At 39.9% G+C, this 17063-nt stretch overlaps 1 protein-coding gene across 3 annotated transcripts in view; it reads left to right on the top strand.

Annotated features, from left to right (window-relative positions):
• The window catches only part of lgr6 (leucine-rich repeat containing G protein-coupled receptor 6), a 257272-nt gene extending 240843 nt beyond the window's left edge, over positions 1-16429 (top strand). For all 3 annotated transcript variants that reach the window (XM_043716816.2, XM_087973621.1, XM_087973620.1), the window contains exons 14-18: positions 2684-2755; positions 4354-4479; positions 8324-8484; positions 11604-11684; positions 14027-16429. In XM_043716816.2, coding sequence (XP_043572751.1) covers positions 2684-2755; positions 4354-4479; positions 8324-8484; positions 11604-11684; positions 14027-15285 — 1699 coding nt within the window. In that variant the 3' untranslated portion in view covers positions 15286-16429. The remainder of the gene's footprint in view (positions 1-2683; positions 2756-4353; positions 4480-8323; positions 8485-11603; positions 11685-14026) is intronic.
• The last annotated feature ends 634 nt before the right edge of the window (positions 16430-17063 follow it).

Raw genomic sequence — 17063 nt, 5'->3', positions numbered from 1 at the left:
ATTCTGGTAAACAAGAAAGTTAAGCACCTCAAAGCTTCTTTGAAAACCTAACTAGACACGATAAGTATGTTTGAATGTGTTAAGTAAATGGATAAGGGAATAAGCTAGCAGATGAATGAGGTAGTTGATGTATGGGCTGGTAAAGTGACAGTTGGGTAGGGTGGCAAGTGGTAAGATGGGTAAATGCATCAGGAATAGTGGAATAGATTGGGGAGGTAGTATTCAGAGTTTCAGTGGGTCATACGTCAGGTCAAATCTGGTGAAGTTGGGTGTCAGGTTTGGTGAGGGAGGGGAGTTACCAGCATTTGTGTCTGTTGTTCTTGTGGATGGGTCATAGGTTGGGATGTGAAGGAGCCAGGTGACAAGATCAGGTGAGGGACAGAGTCAGAGGATCAGGAATAGTCGTGGAGTTGAGTACGAGGTGTATGATTTATACCCATTCAGGCAATATAAGTGGTTTTAATCTGTTTAATGTTTTCTATGTAGGAAGGTGCTGGCATAATGGTAATGCCATTGTATTGCCATTAAGCTAGTGTCCAGGGAGCATGGGTTCAAATCCAACCATGGCAGATAGAGATTTGATTTCAATCAAGGAATCTGAAGTTTTTTTTTAAAAAACTAGCCTAATGGTGTCCTTGTAGCTAATGTTTTAAAAAGTCTTGTTCACTAATGTCATTTTAGGGAAGTAAATCTGTCCTTCTTACCTAGTCTGGCCTACAGATCTACAGCAATGTTGTTGACTCTTGGCTGCCATCTGGACAGTTAGGGATGGGCAAAAGGGCTGCCTTCATGCTTATGTCCCATTAATTTTATTTTAAAACGTTGAGATAAACATGTTAAAATGTCCAGAATCTCCAGTTCAGAGTCAGAGATTTTTTTCATGGAGACTTGGAGAAGATAGAAATTGCCCAGCAGAAGTTCAGACGTCCAGAAAAATATCTAAAAAGTCATTATGACGCGACGTCTGTGAAATCCCAACCTGCATTTTAGTCTACAGCAATAACCAACAGTTTGGAGATCGGAGAAATCTGGGCCAAGTCACTCCTCTGATCAGTAGAATTACTTAAATTATTATGTCCTTGCAGGATAATGGTATTTGGAATTAGTAAGTCAAGGAGAGAGTGGAATTCTCAGAATAAAATTCACTTGTGATTCAGATCTAATCACATGGAGGTAATTTTAACTTGGTCAGTGGTCAGACAATGAAAGGTATTGGGCCCAAGATTTAAAATCTCCATCTGAATCAGTAGTTGACTAAAATGTGCTTGAATTTTCTTTTCACAAAGTCAAAGGAAGGGAAAGTTAGGAGGAGCACATGCTATCAATCACAGTGAATAACTCATCCAGCTCTTTCTGGCTCCACAAATCAATTTTGTTTTAGTATTCTCAGCATAGAAGTAAACCTACCTTTTTAACCCATGGTATACAATGCTCACATTAATGGTCAACCTCAATTTTTCACCCTACAAAACAAATGTTTTAGTTACCAGTACTTTATGACTGGGTGCAAGGGATCAAACTGGTGATACCTACTGTGTTGAGAAGGCGCCGTAGGAGTTTAAGACATGGCCACATGGAGCTTAAGAACATTTCCTGATCAGAGGCCTATCAGATTTATTGGCCCAGATCTTTTCAGTCTCCACACAGAGCAGACACCTTGTGATCAACTTAGTGAACACCCACACCTAGGCCAACAGTAGTACTTTTATACTACACATATAAATTGACCCTCAATTTCAGAGGAATATTTCAAGACTTCAAAGCTCAATTTATATCCTGACATCAATGGTAATTGTTGACTGTCAGTTTCTGTTTTATTTCAGATTTTCAGCACCTGCAGCACCTGATGACAAGGCTTAATTGAGAGGCAACATTAGAAAATTTAGGGGTTTTATCATTTGTAAGAAGTAGTGGTAAGAAGAAATCTAGTAGAAGGCATCAAATCTATCAGGCTTCATTGATTAAGTTATGAGGTAGGACTAAGTGGGAAGCTATTTACGCTGGCCATTGAGTTATTAGCAAAAAGGCATAAATTCAAAACCAACATAGTCTTATAAATGTGACATAAGTAAGTATTTATATTTTTTTAAAAAGTTAAAGATTATAGGGACAGGGCAGGAGAATTGGAATATGAAACTGGTGCTGACATAACATACTGAATGACCTCCTTGTTTACTATTTTACTCTATGATCCAAGTATAAGCTTATTTGCACTCTCAAGAGTTTTGTGAAAACTATTTCTGTTCATCATATATTGTTAGGGGCAAAAATATTTCTGGGTTACAGTCAGTTAGGAGTGGTTAGCCCTGTAGTTACATGCTATGTAAAGATCATATGTTTTCAGTATATGCAGTGATGGACAATTCCGTTGTAATACTTAATAGCTTACAGTTGAATTTCTCTTCATTTCACCTGAGTTCATTTTCTTGCCTATAAATGTTCATGTTCATTGGCCTCCACATTGGAATTTTGCTCAAGGCTACCTCAGAATAGGTGATGATCAAAGTTATATTTGAGGCTAAAAGTCAGCAAGTTCTTGATACCAGAATCTAACATCTTGAATTAGTACGACCTGCACCTCAATATCCTGCATAAAATGTTATACAGCTCACACTACATGTAATATGACTTGTGATGAAATTGTCGTATTTCAAACTATAATAATGTTTTTTTTTCCCTCCAGAGATCTTAGTTGGAACAAAATAGCTGAAATTCATCTTGATGCCTTTGCTTCATTACGTTCTTTAACAAAGCTGTAAGTGTTCATTTTTAGTGTTTTTAAGTAAAATGTTATACTTCTCAGAGCATTGCAGACTTAGCTTCCAATAATAAGAAAACTGTTTAAAATTTAACGTTATTACTTTTAAATAAGTGTAAAGAAACTGTAATGTGATAAAATATCTATTGAGTGGTCTAATCAATATGGTTTCTTTTCACTTTCTCTATCTCTCACCTCATGATAGCATTCAACCATTTTCTGTCTATTGTACAATCTGGAGTATCAAGTGCCTTCCAACTACAATTTGTTTGATCAAGCCAGGCCATCATTTTGCACTACCCTCCGTGAATTTAAGTTTCAGTGATAGAACTATTCAGTATTTTAATAACATTTTTATCAGTGATATTGAAAATATGGAAACTGATGGATTGACAGAAGAAAATTGAATTATTTCAAAGTCATGTTAAATTGTTTCTCTTGTAAAATGCAAGCAAAATTTAAAAGAAGCAGCCACACTTAAGAATTCAATTAATAATTTAATATATATTTTAAAAAGGAAGTGGAAGCAAAAAATATTTCACCTGAATGGCAAAATTCTGTAGTTGATCAGACCATTATTTACATTTCATCACAAAGTTGGTAGTGCTAATCCTACAGTTCACTTGTTGACTATGTACTTCACATGAATAATCATTGGTGTAGACATAATTGTTCACAGAGTGTATACTCAGTTCCAGAATTATACAGTGTGCATTCAGATATGATTGGTTGAATAAACAATCGCTGACAGGCCCCTCACTCATTTGATGTAAGCAGGGAATATGAGAGCTCTCCACCATTCTCAGGCAGTGATGTTAAAAGGATGAAAAAATAAACTGCACATGGGACACAAATAAAATAACAACTTACAAAATGATTTTGCAATCACTTGGGTAATTTTCATGGCCCTAATTGTAATTGTAAGAAGAACTCAACTTATCCATTCTTTCCTCACTGCAATCTGACAGCTTGCAATTTTAATCTGAAGGCAGCAAGGAAAGGGTGATCTTTAAACATGCACCTCAGGCCTTGATGGCATGATTGGCGCTTGATCTGTTTTGACTGGAGCTGAAACTGCAAAATGGTGCCATCAGGCCAAATCTGACGAAACTGAAGGCTCTGACAAACAAAGAAAATTTTCACATTTAGTTGTGAACCCAGATAGCTCCTTTGAGCTGCACAATGAAACATTAGTACTCCCATTTCCTGCAGTTCTCTCGTTGTCCCCCTTCAATCACAATCACCCTTCACCCTTGTATCCCTTCACCAGTTAATTAGCTGACTGAAGAACTGACAATTACCAACGTTTGCACATATGGGTACAGTCAACACCCAGCCCTACCTACAACACAGAACAGTTGTGGCTGCTAGTACCAAGTACTTTGACTTTAGAAGTAGAGAGATTTTGTTTACTTAGGTGGGTCTCCCCAGTAGAGGTAACAGTCATAGGCACTAGTTCTGTGATGAAAAGAGATTATAGAAACTTTCGATGGAAACATCTGTAAATAAATCAGGATTTTATGTGTTATCTGAATATTCAATTCATCACAAATTAACCTTTAAATGCAAACCTTTAATATATCTATTATTAACAGGGACCTGACCTTCAATCAACTTTCTTCCCTCCCTTTGAGTGGTCTAAGTGGATTGACGCACCTGAAGCTCAAAGGAAACCTGGCATTATCAGAATCCTATTCGGAAGACAGCTTTCCCAAGCTAAGGTAGGAAAAAATAATTTATTAAAAGTCAATCGTAATTGAGAATGCTTCATTTCTAGACATTGAAACGTTTACTCTCTGGTGCAGAACAAAATAGAAATTGTTTTCTTTTGTTCATGTGACGCTTTATAATGTATTTTTAACAGCAGTGTTCTTGATCTACAGAAGTGACATTAGCTTAAAAGGGACACCATTTTACATCTGTGTAAAAATATTGCCCCTCGTGTCTTTTTTAATCTCTCTCCTCTCACCTAAAAATACGCCCCCTAGTCATGAAATCCTCCATTCGAGGGAAACGACATCCCATTAACCCTATCTATACGCCTCATGATTTTATTCTCGATTTGAATGTGGATGCGGAACTAGCAATAAAAGTCATGGCAATCATATTAGATTAGATTCCCTACAGTGTGGAAATAGGCCCTTCGGCCCAACAAGTCCACACTGACCCTCCGAAGAGCAGCCCACCCTGACCCATTCCCCTACATTCACTCCTGACTAATCCACCTAACACTATGGGCAATTTAGCATGGCCAATTCACCTAACCTGCACATTTTTTGGATTGTGGGAGGAAACCAGAGCACCCGGAGGAAACCCAAGCAGACATGGGGAGAATGTGCAAACTCCACACAGTCAGTTGCTCGAGACAAGAATTGAACCCAGGACCCTTGTGCTGTGAGGCAGCAGTGCTAACCACTGAGCCACCATGCCGCCCCAATAACCTGAAATTACTTTTATTCAATATTGTAAGCAATAATATAAAAAGATTAATTCAGGGAATTCTACATTCTAAAGTTTTAAGGAACAATAAATTTAAACTTAAAGAACTTTATGCGATGAGTTCAAACCAAACAGGAGAAATCCAAGCAAGTAACTTTTTGTAACTAATCATAACCCTTAATTTAAATGTGAAACATAAGAAAAAAATGCAGAACTTTGTGGTGAAAGAATTGCACTGATGTTTTTTGCTTACTGCATAAGAGCTGCACAACTCATTGTTCGAGGGGCAATTTTACTTCAAATCATTTCACTTCCACTTGTCTTGTAATTGTTTAATAAAAAAAAGAATTAAGGTGAAAAATAGATTATTTGGACATATAAATGCTAGATATACAAAGCAGTTCAGGCAGCATAAGTGGAGGGTGAAAGAGAATGTGTACTAGTGGTCTGTCACCTCCCCACAGAACAGTGTTATGCCTACACTGCACTGATATACCAAGTGAATGGCTATGAAGGCTGGATATCTCACTCCTGAGTTGGGAGCACAGGTGGGAAACCCACCTGCCCTCAAACCATCAGATTTTTGGTTGAGCAACAGGTGCCGATTGGAGGGGATGGCAAGTGTGGAGGAGAGCTGTTTTAAAGGCCTGATTCATTGCTGTGTATTTTCTTTCCAGCTGCAAAAGCAATGCACTGAAAAGCCCTCTGCCAGAATTGAAATGCATAGTACCAAGGGAATCTGGCCCCAAATCTCCTCAGGTCACTCTGGTTGCCATCATCACTGAATTTGCCAGTCAGACCACCTCATAAGTTGAATGGAATGAAATGCTGAGGATTTGCTCCTCCAATCACTTGCTGCTTCTTTCCTGTTCTTGATGCTGACAGGCTCATTATTGTCCTTGTCATCAATGCTGAGTTTGACCAAGTATGGGAAAACTAGAGTTAATAGGAATTGGCAAAAACCTTCCATTGGTTGGATTCATACATAGTACAAACAAACATGCTTGTGATTGTTGGAGTGCATCTCTGCAGGACCACCTCATGATAGGTCCTCGGTCCTATCTTCACCTACTTCGGCACAAATTTTTCTCCATCATAAGGTCAGAAGTAGGAATGTTCATTGACAATTACAGAATCTTTTTAAAATTAGATTACCTACAGTGTGGAAACAGGCCCTTTGGCCCAGCAAGTCCACACCAACCCTCCAAAGAGCAATCCATCCAGACCCATTCCCCCTGACTAATGCACCAAACACTACGGGCAATTTAGCATGGCCAATTCACCTGACCTGCACATCTTTGGACTGTGGGAGGCCACTGGAGCACCCGGAGGAAACCCACGCAGACCCGAGGAAAATGTGCAAACTTCACACAGACGGTTGCCCGAGGCAGGAATTGAACCCGGGTCCCTGGCGCTGTGAAGCAGCAGTGCTAACCACTGAGCCACCATGCTGCCCCTTAAGCCAGGCAAACACAGGGAGAATATGCAAACTCCACACAGACAGTTGTCCAACACAGGAATTGAACCTGGGTCCCTGGTGCTATGGGGCAGCAGTGTTAACCACTGTGCCACCGTGCCGTTTTGTTCAACTGGACTGTTAATCCAGAGACACAAGTAATGTTCTGGGAACCTGGGTTCAAATCCGGCCATGGCAAATGGTGGAATTTGAATTCAATAAAATCCTGGAATTAAGAGTCTAATGATGACAATGAATCCATTGCCAATTGTCAGGAAAAACCTATCTGGTTCCTTTAGGGAAGGAAATTGCCGTCCTTACCTGGTCTGGCCTACATGTGACTCTAGACCCACAGCCATGTGGTTGACTTTTAACTGTCCTCTGGGCAATTAGAGATGGGTAATAAATGCTGATCTAGACAGTGATGCCCTCATCCCATGAATGAATAAGAACAAAATAAATTCTAAGCTAAAACTAAGTTGACAGACATCTGTCCTCAATACATTTGCCTTCCTCATGCTGTTAAGGCAGCAATTAGCCCAAAAAAACTATGGACACAATTTTCCACTGCTAGAGGTGAAGAGGAGGGAATATAATTGAGTGAGTAGGCCTTGGAAGAAACATGCCCACTGTTCTCCATCTCAGCTGGAAGCACCATGAGCAATCTTTTCAGCCTGCTGTCAATTGGGGCCCTTAAATGTTCAATGAATGGCCATTTAAGAGCCTCACCTTCATAGCTCCCTGATCAGCTCATTCTCTGGTAAACAATAAAGGTGGTTATTTTTCTGGCCAGAAACTGCGGCAACCTGCCCACTCAATTTGAAGGTGGTGCTCCACTTGCTCAAATCTAGGATCGCTTGAAGGCAAGTACAAGGAGCCATAGCACAGTGTCAGAAATTCACCCACATGCCCTTGCCTCTGAATCCCCACCCCAAGTAATGAGTATAAGAAGTACTTAACCTTTTCCCACTTGATCTCCTGAAGAGTAGGCTTGGGCTGGTGAAGTTTAGGACCCAGATGTTGTCAACCTTTGATTTACTGGCAGTGTCCTGGGACCCGAGGGCTCTGATTCCCAGAGAAATGCTCTTGTCCGCTCTTAATAAGCTAATTATTGGGCATTTGGATGGGGTTTCTTGGTGTTGGGATTGGCTGCTTCACCACCATCAGACCTAAACCAAAAATGGCAAAATTGCATCTGATGATATTTCAAACCAAGTTTTTCTGACCAATGTTGGCTTATGGTAACTCAGCAGTTGTAACATAAAAAATAATAAAAATAATAGTAGACTCGGGAAAGGTCTTGCAGCAATATAAGTACAGTTGTCCGAATTTGTGTTTTTCAAATCAGCGAGACATTAGTGCACAGTGTATTTGTGGAAATCAGAGGGGAAAACAGATGAAATTATTGAACTAACTCTCACATTTGACAGGAAGAACCATTCATATCGCAATTTAAATATACAAGAGCACCTTTGCCTGTAGGAAAGCAGAGTACATCATGCAAACAAACTAATGTCCAATTACGATTTCACTGATATCCCTGAAACAAATCTAAACAGTTTTTTTTGCTATCTAATGATATTATTGATGTATAATAATACCTTGTGTATTTAGATTTATAGTCTTTACAACTTATAAATTAATTGTAAAGTTTGTATCTTGTATTGCAGAGTGTTAGAAATGCCTTATGCTTATCAGTGTTGTGCATATGGATCCTGCAAAAATAATTACAAGCAGTCTAACCTTTGGGATGCAGAGACTACACTCAGTGATGATGAAGATGTCCAGAAAAGAACTATGGGTGTTTTTCCTGTCCCACCAGACAGCAACTGTAAGTATAATAATATTGTTCCAGTTGTGTTGTTATAAAAAAGTTCATAGACACACTGGAGAAGGTGCAAAGATAGACATCAATTATAGTAGAACTGGCTGTATGTACATATTAGGAGAGGATTGGCTAGGTCACTTTTCTGTTGAAAACAAGAAGACTGAGGGGTGCCCTCCTAGAAGTTTGCAAAGTTATGAAAGGTTTTAATAAAGTAGATACAGAGAGAATGGTCAAGCTATTCCAATTAACATTTGAACAGATTTGATCAATGATACTCTTACTTATGTTAATCACTTTCCGGCCAAGATTCCAAATTTGGCCTGACCTGAATGCATTCATTGGAGGAAGTCCACTCAGTACAGCAGTAGGGTGCAGACCAAGACAGGTCTCTTAAAAGATCCCCAAGGCACTTTGATAGCAGCTGAGGAAAGTTAGGTATGTAATAGTTGAGGGCTAATGAGGCAGCTAAGTGACTGCAGGGTGCAAAGTGGAAGAGATAGGTAAGGTGCCAGTTAAGAGAGATGGTTAGAGTGCCAGGCGGGTGGCTTTAAATCTGCCTCTTAGTCAGGTGGCTGCACAAAGGTATCATGAGCCATGGTCACAGTGGTTAGTTCTTGTCCCCCAGTAGCCAGGCTTGTGAGGCACCCAGAGACTCAAAAGCGGCTGATACACAAGTGTGCTCCAGAATGTACAAATATTCAGATCACCTGAGCATTAATCACATGAAATGCTTTCCTGTTTATTAATTCTGCTGCACTGCGACACGCAGTATGTGCAGTTAATTGCACCTCAGGGGACCCAGCTATGTTTCTGAATCCAGTTGCCCGGACTATAACACTGACCTACTCTTGGGAAAACTGTGACTGTGTCCAGGTGGCATTGATCATTGTCCTGATACACTTCTAGGGGCACAACTGAGAGATCCCATACAGGTCACCCATTGCTCACTGGAAGGATCCAGTCAAGCAGCAGTGACCTTCACAACCACCAGCAGAAGATGGTCTCCTATTCCTGAGCCTCTCAGGTCCCATTCAGCATCCAACATAGTTTGATTCTGTGTCCCAGTACATAGAACTTTCATCGGCACTTATTCATCCCCAGGATATGGAGTTGGACCTTAAAAGCCCTGGCCCTCCTGCACACACTGGACATTCTGGGGCCCTGTGGTTGTGACTTTTCCCTGAAATGGGTGCTCCTCATCCTCAGCTTTACTGCTGCTCCTGGGCTTGCTGTTGGCCCTGTTCCTCCTGCATTTTCCTTCACATTCTTAGAAGGGCAATTGCAGCGACATATGACCAGTGACAGAATCCAAGACGCTCAATGGAAATGACCTAAAATGGGAACTGAAGAAGCAAAAGAGTTTCTCAGACGTCAGTCATTGGCAACTGTAATAACTCAGGAAACCTGACTGTAAAGGAACATCCTTTATTATTAGACTCCACATGAAACTCACTGTTCTTGGCATACATAGTGTAGACCCAGCCCAGGATAGATACTTCTGCAGATCCATCCTTGAGTGACATTCCCACCGACCTGGGTCTATTTTTTTTTAAACTTAACCTATTTTTCTAATCAACCTGTACAGAGATGTTATTATACACCTCTGGAACTGGTGGGACTTGAACCCAGGCCTCCTAGTCCAGGAGTAGTGGCACTACCATTGTGCCACAAGAGAGCCTTACAGGTGTGCTTTATAATCTTTTTGAACCCATGTTTCTAATCAACCAGTTCAGAGATGTTATTACACACCTTTGGAACAGGTGGGACTTGAGCCAGGCCCCATGGCTCAAAGGTAGGGATGCACTACATCAGATGATGAGTTCCACTTGGGCAGGTCATTGCCTGTTGCTGAGGGAACTCATACTCACCGAACTCCACATGCAGATTAATTAGTAATTCTCCTTGGGCCTTAGGGGGTTAATACAGTAGCACACCCTGCAGATGAAGACTGAGCGCACTCCTCCACACAGTGAGACATGCTACTCCTGAATAACAAGAGACATGTTCTACCATCCATCTACATGCAGCCATGGTGAAGGTGTCATCCCAACTGAGTGGTTATCAAGAAGGGAGTCACCAGAACTCCATAGAGCTGTAGCATAACCTCACGGCTCTTTCGCATAATCAGATAAAGATGAAGAACAGAAAGTTTAGAAAGAGCAAGCAGATCTTGGCTCCCTTGGTGGTCATGCTAAACCCTGCCCTGAACTAAAAAGAGGAAGCTAGGTTAAAGCAATGATACTCAAATATTGCTACCACCTCCCTCCATATCATTATCACCAAGATACCAGCCTAAACCCCACCACCTCTGTTTTATTCCTTTCCGTGCAGGGCCAACTCCTTGATATTTTCCCCATGTTTCTTCAGTTTACTAGACATAATTCTCACACAAATTCACTTATTACTCTACTGTTCCATTGTGTCTTTAGATTTATATAGTCTGACTGCAGCAAATCTCTGACAAATTTCCAGATATTTCCCAATCTTCACTCCTCCCCCAACCCCCTCCGTATTCCAACCTTCCTCACCTGCAGCTCACCCTTGCATGATTTCTTAAGTGACAATCCCTGCTGGAAACTCTGTAATCATGGAGTCATAGTTTATGATCAAAACCACAATAATAATGCAGTGTTTATACGTTAAAAGGGTCACTTTTTCGGAGAACAGAGTTCATCAGAGTTGACCATCAACTCTGATGAGCATACAAACTAGAAGCAGAAAGAGGCCACTTGGACTCTTGAGCCTGGTCTACTATCCAATAATGTCAGAACTGATTGGATAACTCCATATTCCCATCTAACCCCAATAACCTTACATTACTTACTAATCAACCATCTATCTACCTCTGCCTCAAAAATATTCAAAGAACTGCCTTTTGGGAAGAGAGAAAAATCATTCTCTTCTCTCTCTTAAATGAATGACTGCTTATTTTTAAACAGTGACCATCTAGCTATGGGTTTCTTCCTTTCCACACCAACCCTTTAACGTAATATCGGTTATGAAAATATTCTACCCAATATGTTGCTCAAAAGTGAATGCGATGTTCTATTTTTTTGCTGGCTCTGTTAAAATTCTCATGAAATCATCTGCTAACATTATTTTCTTCTTTCAAAAATATACAGTTTACCTAGATATGGATGATTTCCAGTTCGATGTGGACGATCCTAAATCGCATCCCAGTATTCAATGCACACCTGCTCCAGGTGAGTCACCAAAATGCTTGCAACACTCCAAAAGCAAAAGAAATAAATGCAACTGAAATACCTAGTTCCAGATAAAATAGCAACAATATCCAAATATGAAGACTCACCCCAACTTCTGACTGATCCCATTTTTGGTAGTAGAGGAAAGATGGACGGGTGTAATTACAGTTTCCTCCCACAGTTTAAAGATGTGCAGGTTGGGTGGATTGGCCATGCTAAATTGCCCAAAGTGTCCAGGAATGTGTAGGTTAGGTGGATTAGCCATAGGAAATGCTGAGTTACAGGGATAGAGTAGGGGGCATGGGTCTGGGTGGGATGCTCTTCAGAGAATTGGTATGGACTTGATGGACTGAATGGTCTGCTTCTACACTGTGGGGATTCTATGATTCTATGAATTCATGAAAGGAAAGAGGCCAAATTCAGCAAGTGAGGACTGCAGATGCTGGAGAATCAGGTTTGAAAAGGTTGAGTTGGAAAAGGTGAGCAGGTGAGGCAGCATCCGAGAAGCAGGAGAATCGATGTTTCAGACATGAGCCCTTTATGTCAGAGTGCTGAGTTCAACCAACACCAGTTTGATGGTTGCAAGGGCTAGTCCACGAGGTAGAGATCACATATTTATGGAGCCAATATAAATGTTCTTGAAGTGTGAATAACGTCTGTTTAACTTTAATGACTTGGTGGTTTAAAATATCCTCTTTAAACTGGCTGCAGTTGTAAGTGATTATTTAAAAACAAACCACTGGTTCGAATAGGTGGCATAGTTTTGTTTCAACAGTTCTTTGAGATTTCTTCATTAATATGTCCCCGATGGCTTCTCATTGTGAATGTTTGGCTGAATTACAAATGCTACAATAACCTCAGCAAGATTTTTTCTGAGTTCACAGTTTGATTAATAGCTTGGAGAGACTATTAAAGGATTCAATACAAATAGAAGTTAGTATTTTAATATAAATTCAAAACAAGATTTGTAAGCTGTCATAGTTTCATGATTTAGATTCCTAGAAGTTTATTTTATTTCATGTTTACATGGCTCCTGATCTCTTCCTTTAGTGGATACTTATTGAGTGACAGTGGAATTGGCACACATGAGTACAGTGTGGAAGGCTGGGAAGTGGATAGGTTATGAGATGGCATTCAGTTGAGATGTAGGTATTCAAGTTGAAACTAAGTTGGCATGCAAAGTATGTAATGTTGAAAGTGTGGTGCTAGAAAAACACAGCAGGTCAGGCGCATCTGAGGGGCAGGAGAATCAATGTTTTGGGCAAAAGTACTTAATCAAGAATGAGGCTGGGAACCAAGAGGGTGGTGAGGTAAATGGGAGGGGGTGTGGGGCTGGGGGGAAGGTAGCTGAGTGTGCGATGGGTAGACGGAGGTGAAGGTAATGGTGATAGGTCAGAGAGGAGGGTGGAACAGATAGGTGGAACGAGAATGGACAGGTAGGACAGATCATGACGGTGGTGTCGAGTTGGAAGTTGGTGCCGTTAATGTGGATCACAGCATCAATGTGGATTTCACCAGTTTCCTCATTTCCCCTCACCCCACCTTATCCCATTTCCAACCTTCCAACTCGGCACCACCCTCATGACCTGTCCAACCTGTTCATCTTTCTGCCAATCTATCCGCTCCACCCTCCTCTCCAACCTATCACCATTATCCCTTCCTCCATCTACCTATCACACTCTCAGCTACCTAGCCCCAATCCCACCTCCCCCCCGCCACTCCCATTTATCTCACCACTCCCTTGGCTCACAGCCTCATTCCTGATGAAGGGCTTTTGCCCGAAACGTCGATTCTCCTGCCCCCTCGGATGCTGCCTGACCTGTTGTGTTTTCCAGCACCATACTTTTGACTCTAATCTCCAGCATCTGCAGTCCTCGCTTTCACATATGCAAAGTATGTAAATCATTCAGGTTGGGCGTGTGAGTTAGAAAGGCTAAAATCATTTACAACAACTGGGACCAAGTTCCAGCCAACGAAGCTCATACTTCTAGCCAACCTGCATCCATCACTTCCTGGCATCTGTTTTTGGTGCTGGCAGGCCAGATTTATCCTGCATCTACCCCTAAAATCCATGAGTCATTGCACCTTTTAACCAAGAGAGTTAAAATCATTTGGGAAATTTCCAGACCTGAGCTATCAATCTGGACAGCCAAATCCCAGTCCATATTCTAGCTTCAAGCAGAAAATATGAAATGTCTGTAACCTTGCACCACACATGTGATTTTGAAAAGTGGTTAAAATATGTCAATGAAAAGATGCAACAAACTGAGTAAAATAAATTACAGAAAAGTTTGTATTCTTATTTCAGTATTTCTAACATTACATTGTTAAAATCATTGCAGGTCCATTTAATCCATGTGAATATCTTTTCGAAAGTTGGATAATACGCCTTGGAGTTTGGGGCATAGTTCTTATCTCTGTGGTATGCAATGGACTAGTCATCGCAACTATATTTGCATCATCCAGCTACCTATCTCCAGTGAAGTTTGTGATTGGTCTGATAGCAGGAGCCAATATGTTGACAGGGTTGTACAGTGGAACCTTAGCAATTGTTGATGCAATGACCTTTGGGCAATTTGCAAAGCATGGTGTAAAATGGGAAACTGGCTTGGGCTGCAGAATAACTGGATTTGTATCCGTATTTTCCTCAGAAGCATCCATATTGTTCCTGACTCTTGCTGCTGTCCAGTGCAGCATTTCTGTGTCTTGTGTCCGTGCTTATGGAAAATCGCCATCTTTCAATAGTGTGAAAATTGCTGCTTCTTGCTGCATGGTACTATCATTTGGTGCAGCTGCACTGCCTCTGTTCTCAGTTGGAGAATTTGGGACTTCACCTCTTTGCCTCCCATCTCCTATCCCCGATGGAAAACCTTCCACTCTCGGCTTCATGGTGGCTCTAATCATGATGAATATCCTTTGCTTCCTTGTTATAACTGGGACATACACCAAACTTTACTGTGACCTAATGAAAGGTGAATTTGACAGCATCTGGGATTGTGCCATGATTAAGCATGTAGCTTGGCTGATCTTCACCAACTGTATCCTATATTGTCCTGTGGCCTTTCTCACATTTTCTTCCCTGCTTAACCTTTTCTTAATCAGTCCAGAAGTAATTAAATCAATCCTGCTGCTGGTCCTCCCACTGCCTGCTTGTCTAAACCCTTTGCTTTATCTGTTATTCAACCCACATTTCAAAGAGGATTTTCGCATGCTCCGTGAGTATAAATGGCAGAAAAGGTGCCGATCAAAACAAGGCAGCATAAATTCCCTCACTTCCGAAGACATGGACAAACAGTCATGTGATTCCACCCTAGCACTGATGACCTTTGCGGATAATGAAATCATTCTTGATTCAACCGACGGGCTTGGAGTTCTAGCAAGTCATCGTAAGATGATGGAGGCCTATCCATTTCCTCCTGTAACTCTAATTCCATGCCAACAGAGGAAAGGCAATGGTAAAGATGAGAACTATTCAACACGACAGTCTTTCCTTACTGATGAGGAGCTGTTGATCACTTCAGAGAAAACAGAGCAAGCCCACAACAACATTCAGATCAGCCTTTATCCAACCAAAGGACCTTCCTTCACATCTCATGTATAAATATCTGAACTAAGTAATCCCAAGAGAGGCACAAACCCCCTGGGAATTACATAATGAAACAAAGAACTGGATGAGGTAACATCGAACAGTTAAGTGGAATTACAATATTGGTGACACCTATGAGTAGCTGTTCAATCATTCAGCAAAGAGAACTGCCATAGATTTAAGTAAAATAATGGATGGTCAGGGGTAAGTTACAGATATGAACTGGTCTTCAGATGGTTTGTGGCTGGTCAGTGTGTGAATAGCAAAGTTACACATATGAGCCTAAAACCAATGAACCACTTATTTTATAGGCTTATAAAAGTCACTGTACAATGTTAAGAAATAATGTCTTTCACAGTGTTGATTTCATTAAAGGGAAAATTCATTAGCACTTGAATCATGAGACTCCTAATGATCCAATGTAAACGTATACTGTGTTGAAAACATGAATGGAATTTGATGGCAGCTTGCTGAGTTATATGACAATATAATGCCATATATACTCTTCATTATATTTTTTACACTATTAAGTCTTTTGGTAGATTTGACAAATTACTCCAGCAGAGGAAAGATAGTTGAATTGTTCATCTCAAATATTATCATTTTCGGATAGGAAAGCATGAGTACATGATGGCTTTAAAATACTGATTTTTTTATATTTTGATATCTTGGTAGAAGTGAAAGTTAAATGAACAATAGAAATATATTTATTACAATAGGAACTTTCTGCATAGAAACACTATAAAGCCTACATTTCTATACAATTGGACAGCACAACAAACCATGTATAGTAAAACTACCTCTTACTAGTACACTATATAACCCTTTACTGACAAAAAGGTTGCTTTTTGTAAGAACTGTTTAAACTGCTTAGTTGTAAAAATATAGAAAGTTATTTGGATGTACATATACATGTACTGTACTCTGTTTTTAAGAGGCTAAACTTAGTAAATTTATGTCAGAGTAAATAATTCTTGTCATACACTTTGTCATAAATTAATGTATTCAGAGCTCTCCATTACATTTTTATTCTTTGTTTCCATTTTTCTTTTGTTTAACTGTAGAAATTAAGGCAAGCAACAACAAGGCTTCAATGGAGCAGCATGCTATCTGTCTTCTAAAGTACTTGTAGATAAAATAAAGCTTTAACCAACAGCAATGCTGGTCTCTTAATACACTGATTTAATTTAGTGTTATTTTATTCAGGATCTTTCCTGTTTTCTAATCAAATCTATCAATAGACAAGGAGAAGCCATTAATATTATTTTGTCACCACACAATGCTTGTTGTTGCTGGCTAAGATACAAAAATATTTTAAATGATCAATTGATCATTTTTTAAATTATAATTAAATTGAATATTGATAAAAGGGAAACAAATGACCTATTACTCCAATCTAGCCAGTTTTCTTCAATTTAAGTGTAAGCAATCATGCACTAATGTTTATCTAACATAAATGTTTCCTGACCTTGGTAATGTCTACAATATAAGTAGATTGCTGGGGGCAGTCATGTTGCAAACCCACTCAGTATGAAAAAAATCCATGGTCAACATAGTTTATAATCTGCGTCGAAAATACAATACATGATGAGTTAAGAGTGTGAGAAATTATATATATATATATATATATTGATAAAATGACTGAGTTTGTTAGAGTTCCTTAATTACTGCATGCAGTGAAATTTGATTAAAAGTATACCTGTTCCGAAGAGATCATAGGATCGATCTTCCACCGTATTTCTGCCAAGCAATATTTTAAACTTACCAAGTCCTTCAACTTATGATCATATATT

This window comes from Chiloscyllium plagiosum, unplaced genomic scaffold (genome assembly GCF_037043375.1).
Source record: "Chiloscyllium plagiosum isolate Xiang-an unplaced genomic scaffold, Cpla_swu_hap1 HiC_scaffold_26, whole genome shotgun sequence".
NCBI classification, from domain to species: domain Eukaryota; kingdom Metazoa; phylum Chordata; class Chondrichthyes; order Orectolobiformes; family Hemiscylliidae; genus Chiloscyllium; species Chiloscyllium plagiosum.
Note: the sequence above shows the minus strand (reverse complement) of the source record. Positions and strands in the feature narration are given on the sequence as shown.